Raw genomic sequence first — 9,335 nt, forward strand, 5'->3', positions numbered from 1 at the left:
ATGAAGGAGGACATGCAGAGGGTTGGTGTGCCAGAAGAGGATATGGTGAGATGGGGGCAGATGATCCACTGCAGCGGTCCCTAAAGTGAGCAGCTGAAAGAAGAAGCTCTTGTATAACTATTATATCCCTGCACCACCATAACTGGATGACACAACTTTTTAAAAAGAGTTATAATATAAATAATATGTGACATATATTTTCAGTTATAAGAGCCTATCCTATATTATTCTTAAAACATTACAGAGAACTGGTGGATGGAAGAGTTAGATGTGTGTGGTCAATACAGCGTTTCTTTCCAGACACACAGGCTGCAAAGCATTCACCTGAGGTTCACAGGCAAAACACAATACATTTAATAGAAGAAAGCCCCACATGCCCCAAAATAATTTTCAGTACATCTTGGTATTGATTCTCCAGTTTTCTGGAACTCTACTAAAGGGATGGATCACAATTCCTCCAAAAGATAGTCCCTAATTTGATGTGTTGATGATGGTGGTGAAGAGTGGTGTCTATACATCTTTGTACTGATTTTCAGTATTTCTTCCCTCTAAGGGGAGAAGTGAACCCAAACAATGCCAGCAAAATGTCCCCAACACCATAACACAGGATTAAGGTTAAGAGTTTAGGTTTTGACTTCAGTTTGTCACCTGTCTTCCCTATATGAGCACATAAACAGCTATCAGAAGCCAGAAATCAGTAATTTATTTAAATGACATATTTTAATGACTGATTGAGAGAATGCCTTTCCATGTGCATACACTCATGTCATGGTAATTTGGGACTTTTTATGATTTCGCTGAACTGTTCTTTTTCCAGGGTGGAATGAATGTACAGCCCTGCTCCAAAATTGACACATTCAAGCTTGGCTGAAATTTGCAGCTTCCCACGTGGACAAGCCAAATGCCTTCTTGATCAAATGAGACAAAGATTGAGCTATCTGGCCACAATGACAAGAAGTATGATTGGAGGAATTACCTCAGAGATTCTTCAACTTCACCTCAAATCAGCAACTAGATGGTTGAAACTTGGATACAATTGTGTGATCCAGCAGGATGATGATCCCAAACACACATCAACACTGGTTTGGAATGGATAAAGCAGGCTAACATTAAGCTTCTGGAATATCCTTCCCAAAGCCTTGACCTCGACCCTATTGAAAATCTGTGTACAAAGCTTAAAAGCTGGGTCTGTGCCAGGAAACCAACCAATTTAAATTAATTCTACCAATACTGCCAAGAGGAGTGGTCAAATATCCAGCCATTTGAATGTAATTAACAAAATCAGGATTAGTCAATGCTAGCAGTAGTGGGAGCAGATCTGAGGAGACAATATCATTTTCTGTTATTAGTTTGTTTAATACATATTTCTCTGGTTCAAAAGTTGAACGCATGGTGTCCAGCTGGGTGGATATGTTTTGTAACTCCATGAAAAATAAGTTCATAAGCAAAATATCAGTTGCATTGCTCTTTTTCGTGCCTAAAGAGGAATAAAAACACTCAGGAAAAATGATCTTGACTGAGGTTATCATAAATCATGCGTGAAAGGGTTGAAGTCATTAAAGATGTATGCTGTACAGTCATTCCACCCTGCAAAAGAACAGTTCAAATTGATCATTAAAAGCCCAAAATTACCATGACATTCATGCCCATGATGAATGTGTGTGACCACAAATGTATTTCCCCTCTAATTAACATGAACATTGGGTTATGTTGATGCACTGGCATATAAGTAGTCTGACATGTACTGATATGACAACTTTTTTTGAATTAAAAAAATACAATAAATAAATAGTCTGCCCAACAAAGATGCTCTGACTAGATTGTTTAAAATACTGTCAGCACTCTGCAGCATATGCAGCGGAGCAGGCAGCACAGCTGAACACAGGGTGGTGCAGAGTCAGACAGTGTCTTGAAGGTCAGTTTCTAACAGCTTAAAAAAATTCTAGAAACTTGGACAATTACCCCATTATTCTCAGTTTTCAATATAACTCTAACACACAAATGTTGTGTTCCTAACATCAAGCAACTCCTGAACCACAGACAATGTCTTACTTGGGCTAGAGAGAAAAAGAACTGGGCTGTTGCTCCATGGTTCAAAGTCCTCTTTTCAGATGAAAGTAAATTTTGCATTTTATCTGGAAATTAAGGTCCTAGGGTCTGGAAGATATGTAGGCAGCAAAGGACTGGAGTGGAATGATCAAATGTAGCCTTCTGCAGTAGGGACTTAGCATGGTGGTGTACTCTCCCAAGTGAGCTGCTGTTCCTGAGGGTTGAGTGGCGAGGCATTTTTTCAGGATCGGATGGACGTATTCTGGTTTGGATTGGGATCTGTTGAGGTTGGGGCAGATTTGTGGCATGGTGGAGCACATTTCTGCTGGGGGAGGTTGCTGCCATAAGACGGGATGCTTGATCTGCAATGTTTAGGTGAGTGGAATGTGGTGATATCAATGCAAAATCCAAGGTTTTCCTTGTAATGGGATGGTCGGTGCTTACTTCCCCTGACAGTGGTTTTAATGCTGTTGATCAGTGTATACCCGATTAGGTTGTTTGTACCTTCATGCATTGTATGTATTTGGTGCTCTCTGTGTAGCAAGTTTCAACCCTGCCAGTTTTATGAGACTTTTGGGATGAACACATTTACTGCAAATGTTTGTGACTCTACCTTCATATGTTTGTAGTTTTTACTAGATTGTTGACAGCTAAATATTGTGCAACATATGTATAGAAAACAACCATGGCTAATAGAATAAATTTCACTTGTCAGTTTTAAGCTGCCACTTGGTATGCCCACGGTGTTCTTGTTCAGACTATAACTGTCTTCATAACAGGCTTTAAGATTTAATGCCATCAACAGCAGTTAAGGCTAACTTGAAGCTACTACAACATTTTTGGTGCTTAGTCATTATGACGTCAAACCCTTCAAACTATACTGCATCATAGACTAATTACTCTTAAACAGGGTCATTTGATGTTTTATGATCATTGAAGTTTTTTTTTTTTGCTTTGTTTTGTTTTTACAACAAAAGACAGATTTTGGAGTATATATTAATTTTTTTCTTCAAATATTATTGACCATATTTTGATATGGCAAAACTGCACAAGGTTGGGGGGGGGAAGCATCTTGACTACTTTTTTTTTATATATTATAATTTTCTGCATCCGGAAACCACGCAAATCAGGGTACACAATTTTTCTATTAAAACCTATAAAAAAAATAATGGAGAGTGATCTCTTTTTGCATAATGCTTTGGAATCTATGAAAAACAACAACAACAAAATTCATCCAAAAGTGGAGGTTTAGGGTGCGACCAAATATTGGGAAATGTGGTCATGTGGAACATTAAGTGTGAAATGTGTGAATAATTCGTCAGTTTCCCAAACTGTATACAATCTGGGAAACTTGGGAATTTGGTTCTGTCAAGTAAAAAATAAAATAAAAATAAAAAGAAGCATTTGAGAAAGCATTTATGACACATTTAGATTGAATGCCAGGTTAACCACCTCCTGCCTTTTACCCTGCTACCCACGGTCATAAACGCATGTAAGATATCTAATAATGATTTAAAAAAAACCCAAAAACCGGAACAATCACCTCCATTCACAGAATGCAGAAACATTTACGATGCTAAAACTCAAAAAGATCGACATTCCTTGAATCGCGTTGCTATCTCTTATCAGAATGGAGGAAACTGCCTATGGAAACAACTCCGTTGCGCACACGGCAACTCGGTGCGCTTTGGAGAGGTTTTGGTAACCTTTTTACGCGGCTGAGTTTTTCACATTTCTCAACGCTTTAGGACACAGTAAAGCAGTAAAGCACCAATCCACGCGTTTTGTACACAAGACAAAGACCTAGGACATGTAACTAAAACGGATATGTTCTCTGTGGCGCTATTTAAGCGCTTAAAGTCACCCCTTTCCCTGGCGAACACATCTTAAAATTTACGCACAACGAAAACGTGTTTCTGTCTTAACAACACAGCATAAGTACTTTAATTATTCTCGTTTGGCACACACTGTATGTGCAGTAAAGTGCTATAAATCAATGACCACCCTGACTCACCAGTAATAAATAGAAACCGTTGCCCTGGTTGTTCTTTGTGTAGGTTGGCAAGGAGATGATGGTGTCCAAAAATGGCTGTCCTCCATCCAACCTGGCTGATTGTACACACAGTATTATTATCCTCTAACTTGTGGTTAATGTATAATTTGGGCCATATGGCATTTTAAAATCTAAGCCTTTATTTCGGTGGCACTTCGATCTGTGTGGACCCAACTAATGATTCAATTAGTCATTAAACAGACCAAAAGACGAGGCTCGTGTGGGTTTTCACATAGGCTAATATTTGCTCGTCAAATATTTCCCTTTGAAACGTTTACAACGCATTTTTATCTGCTGGCTGCCCAAAGAACATCTGTGAGGGCTGTTTTAGCCTCCCTCTTCTGCATAAAAGAGGTCCCCCAATTGGCCCTTTCCTTGCGCCCATATAGGAGTCTATTTGTTCACGTTTTGAAAGAAAATGTAATAAAGACAGACTTCGTGATGGATTTATGATTTATCAAAAGCACTTTACCATATGGCAGTCGTCATAGGAACAGATTTCCAAATGTTTGTTTTATGAAAGGAGCCCAGAGATCATTTTAATCTGAGCCACTTAACCTGGGAAAAGATGTCCAAGTCACGTGACCCACTAAAACACGAGAGACACACCGGTGTTGATCATTTAGTTTCTTTGAAAGAAGAGATTTAGCCCTTTATTTTCGTTACATTAAGATGAGCCAAAGCAGAAAACAGAAGGGCTGATGTGTGTTCCGCTGAAAACTGGATTGTCTAATTGACGCTGCAGGCAGCTACTGCGCAAGAGGAAGCCCTTTGAGTTCCCAGGCGTGCATATTATTGTGTTAGTGTGTCACTTGTTGGGGCAGTCACATAAAAACAGTCTGTATGTGACGGTTGAGATAATTATAATCAAGATAATTATAATAAATTGGGCTCGCTGGAAGGCTTTGTGGGGACATTTTTCTACAAAATAAATTTCCATCACTCATTCAGTCTATTCGTCTACATTTGCTTTTAAAATATATTACTTGAGACTTGTTTTGTGAATTGACACAATCACAGGTGGATTTAAAACTAGAATGCTGCTCCATATCCCGAACATGAAGCACATTTCCAGTCTATAACACCCACGTTCTCTTTCAAGCAGCAGGCTATTTACATTTGAGGAATCACATCACCACGTCATGTTGAGGTGTGCAGGCCTATAAATTGCTGCTGAAGGGTGGGATTCCTCTCACTGTAATTTGTTCACCAGACGGGTGTGGAGTTACCTGGACAATTTAATTATTTCCAGTTTCATACATTTTTCACGCTGAAGTCTTTTCCCCGCCCTTGGGAACATTATTATAGTTTTGACTTCAGTTTCATCATCAAAGCTGGGAGCAAGCAGAGATGTGCGGAACGAACGCTGATCTAGAAAATAAAGGTTTATTTTTTAACATTTTTTTTTATACCACTTATTTAAATGCAGAGTGATTAGTGGCCTCACTGTGTTCAGTTAATGAAAATTATAATTAATTTTGTCTGTGTTGTGATAAGGTGGTGGAAGTGTCAACCAGCTAGGAGGAATGTTTCTCAACGGCAGACCTCTCCCACAATCCAAGAGACGAAAAATGATTCAGCTGGCTTCGGAGGGAGTCCGTCCAAGCCAGATCTCCAGGATACTTAGGGTACGATAACCAAATGGCAAAATCACCTTTTGGATTTCGGTTAAAAAAAAAAAAAAGGAAAGAAACAAAGTGAAACCCAATTGCATCTTTTAGGTGTCCAACGGGTGCGTCAGTAAGATTCTGAGCCGCTACCGGCGCACAGGACTCCTGGAACCCAAGACCATCGGAGGAAGCCGCCCCCGACTTCTCACCTCAGGTGTCATCTCTACAATCATCCAGTGCAAAAGGGAAAATCCGACAATTTTTGCTTGGGAAATTCGAAAACGGCTTGCAGCGTCGCGGATATGCAAGGCCTCCAAAGTCCCCAGTGTAAGTAAGACTGAAATTCAGATTTATTATCACGACCCTGAAGAGATTCCAGCACTTGATAATGTTTTGTGCACAATGTCTCCTGCAAGGTGTCATCTATAAATAGGATTTTAAGAAAGATCCACTTGGACCACGGACTGCCATGCATGGACCTCAATGCTGATATCAGGGTAGAGCAGGGTAAGTAACTTGGTCACTGGGCAAGTCATTTCCAACAGTTTAGGAAGACAAGCGCTGTGTGACAAAACTTCCCAAATAACCTAATTTGATCAGCTTTTCTATCACTAAACATGCCAATTTTATACACAAACACACTGCACATTAACTGCATGTAAACCATGTGCTTTTTATATGTGCAGATTTTTATTCTCTGGCTCAAGAAGAAGCAAATAAGCATGAGACGTTTGAGACAATGTGCAGTAATAACCAGAAATCTAAAGGCGTCCAGCATAGAATCCGCACCACCTTCACACTGGAGCAGAGCAGAGCACTCGAGCAAGGTAATTTCAAACTCAAACTCAAACTCATGCAGCCTTTATAGATTCAGCAGTAGTTAAATATGTGTTTCTGTGTCCTGAATCAGAATTCTCTCGCAGCCAGTACGCTGATATGTACACAAGAGAGAAACTGTCCGCCGAAATCAAGCTCCCCGAGGACACCATCAAGGTAGACTCCTCATCAATTTTAGCATTTAAATGTTCATACACGTTTAAGTTGTCTGTACCTGATATGTGGTGTCTCTCTCTCAAAGGTCTGGTTTTCGAACAGACGGGCTAAATGGAGGCGAGAAGCCAAGCAGAGAAGCAGTGCACAGAGTAAGTGTGAGTGTGTGTGTGTGTGTGTGTGTGTATATGTGTGTGTGGTGCACACATACTTGGGAGTTTAGTGTGCATAGTGAGGATATGATAAGAATACATATAATATGAGCACTGAACCCACTGAGCCATAACAAATGGAGCTGGATACACCAGTAGCGGACGCCCCCGCCAACGCCACTGCCATCACCACACACACACATCCATTCTTCACTCATAGCTGATAAAAATGTGTTTCTCTGCAGCAGCTGATGACTTTCAAAAGCAAAGGGACTTTATTCCTGTGAATCCAACAACTGCACAGAGCTACGCATCTCAACAGGTACAGTAAACCAGTGATACCTACTTTAAAGCCCCTAAAACATAATACTGAGAACGATGTTTTCTGCCTGCTGGGTAGCTCTCACATTAGATTTCTGTGTTTTGAAGTGACATTTTAACAAACGTCTGGTACCATAATCTATGTTTATGTGGATTTGAAGGCTACTGGAATGGCAAAAGTCAACCCTGAAAGCTCCTCGTTGTGCTGCACTGTCACCAGGAAGCTGCAAAATAGCTGCTTCTTCCCAACAGAAACAGGTGAAATTGTCATTGTCTTCAGACAGCTTTCCCTGCATTTCATTATGAGGATTTAAAAATGTTTATCCAGCACTTTCTTCATGCTGAAGGCGAGTGATGTTAGAAGCAATAAATTCCTGCACCACTATTTATGCATCCGCATGTTAAGCATATAAATAATTGATGTTGGTTTCAGTCATTAATTTATTATTTATTATTTATTTAGTCAGTCATTTAGGGTAGATGTGGGTTAAATCCTGTCTGAGTGGGTGTTTCTGTTGAATCATGAAATCTGAGCGTGTGCTATCTTTGAGAAATTTGAGAAAATAGGGATTTTTTTTTCTTTTTTCTTTTTTAAATGTGACATACAGGTATGGGGAATTCTGGACGTCCTGCATCCTTCTCATTCCCATCCTCATTCCTCCATCAGCCGAGTGACGTACAAAACATCGATAAGACTCAGTTGGATCCCCACAGAGATAGATACACTCTCCCACTGGTTCCCCGTCACACAGAGATGAGGAGAACCTGCCCTTTGGCAACTCAGACAGAAAGGTCGGACTGCCCGGTGATTCAGCAGTGGAACCAGCAGGGGATGCCTTTTACCTGGAGCCAGTTTCAAACAAATGAGCAGTTTCTGTTTGCCCCCGGATGTGAATCAGCATCACTGCACGGACTGAAAGTGAGACCACTGAATCAGCAGGAAGAGCTATATTTTGACTGCAGCTTAATTTCTTGACTGAAGGGATGCTTTCAGACCAGCAGAGGGAGACAAAGGATGGACGTAACACTTTTGTACTTCGCACTCGTTTTGTTTCAAAAGCACTGCATCTTGACTCATCACCTTCCCTCGACTCTGTGCTATTGACATGCCATGTAATCTTTGATTGGTAAGACAATTAAATTAATTCACCAGACCTATCTGTAAAGAAACAAACTTCTTACACATTTATAAGACAAGAAAGGCGGAAAAGATAGATAAGATGCTAATAAACTCTTTCTTGGAAGTGATGTTTTATTGATATCATTGCCAGGCAACAAGGTGTGACAAGGACAATAAAGTAAGGTTCAAGCTGGAGAGGTTACAATTCAGTGCTGATAGAGATTATTACAAGATAGATTTCTATCTCTAATTATGATCTTCTATGGATTCTCTGCTGCTGTGTTATATCAGTTTTAAGGACTTGTTCACTGTAACACAAATTATTGCTACATGGATCATTTGAGGTTACCACAGGATCACAGGGATGTTATCTCCTTTATAGTGTTGGGCTTGCTGTTTGTTTCAGCACAGAAGGAACACAAGGCACTTTTCCAAGATTCCCGTCCAGGGAAAGCCAGTGGGAGAATCCATAAAAGTATAGCTTCAAAAAGTTTAAACACGACCTGATATCTGCTCGGCTCAGTATCACTTTTTACGACTGCAACAGGGCAGAGGCACTGAGTTCCTTTATATCCCTTTACTACAGTGAAGAGACAGTGAGGCTCTGAGTTGCTTGATAATTGGTCAGCAGGGGAAAGATTAGGTTCAGAATACAAATAGCTTGGTCAGCAGCATGGAAGTGGCCTATTGGCAACATGACCCCCATTGGAATAAAACATCATGAAGCCAGAGAGGTAAATATCTCCATGTTTGTGTTGTGATTTCTACTGCAAATCACTTTCTGAAATCTTGCATGAATTGAGATCAGTTTTAGGATGTCTGAATAAAAATTGTAATGGAAAGTGTTGAACACATATTATTGTACTTAGATCCAGTTTTGTGCTAATTTATAATAAATTTCAGAGGTAAATATTTCATCTTTTACCATAATCTTGACTCGAGTGACCTCTTTAGAGTTTGTGTTTATGCATTTAAACAGCCTATGGTTATGTTAAAATTAAAATTTTTGGTTTCTAGCATTTCCACATGAAACCTTCCTC

General features: G+C 39.9%; 1 protein-coding gene across 1 annotated transcript; it reads left to right on the forward strand.

Annotated features, from left to right (window-relative positions):
* pax4 (paired box 4) lies at nt 1-8,151 on the forward strand. Its single transcript, XM_030720716.1, has 11 exons — nt 1-45; nt 4,107-4,164; nt 5,600-5,730; nt 5,824-6,039; nt 6,129-6,219; nt 6,399-6,539; nt 6,623-6,705; nt 6,791-6,854; nt 7,100-7,176; nt 7,337-7,433; nt 7,784-8,151. Exons 1-11 carry the CDS (start codon nt 1-3, stop codon nt 8,149-8,151), a joined length of 1,371 nt encoding a protein of 456 aa, XP_030576576.1.
* Nucleotides 8,152-9,335: the final 1,184 nt, after the last annotated feature.

This window comes from Archocentrus centrarchus, chromosome 23 (assembly GCF_007364275.1).
Source record: "Archocentrus centrarchus isolate MPI-CPG fArcCen1 chromosome 23, fArcCen1, whole genome shotgun sequence".
NCBI classification, from domain to species: domain Eukaryota; kingdom Metazoa; phylum Chordata; class Actinopteri; order Cichliformes; family Cichlidae; genus Archocentrus; species Archocentrus centrarchus.

Bases quoted from the DNA above. Each gene is read 5' to 3' on its own strand.
- pax4 (XM_030720716.1), top strand. From the start codon at position 1: ATGAAGGAGGACATGCAGAGGGTTGGTGTGCCAGAAGAGGATATG. The intron at 46-4,106 runs GTGAGATGGGGG...TTCTTTGTGTAG, and splicing joins GTGTGCCAGAAGAGGATATG to GTTGGCAAGGAGATGATGGT. The intron at 6,220-6,398 runs GTAAGTAACTTG...TTATATGTGCAG, and splicing joins TGATATCAGGGTAGAGCAGG to ATTTTTATTCTCTGGCTCAA.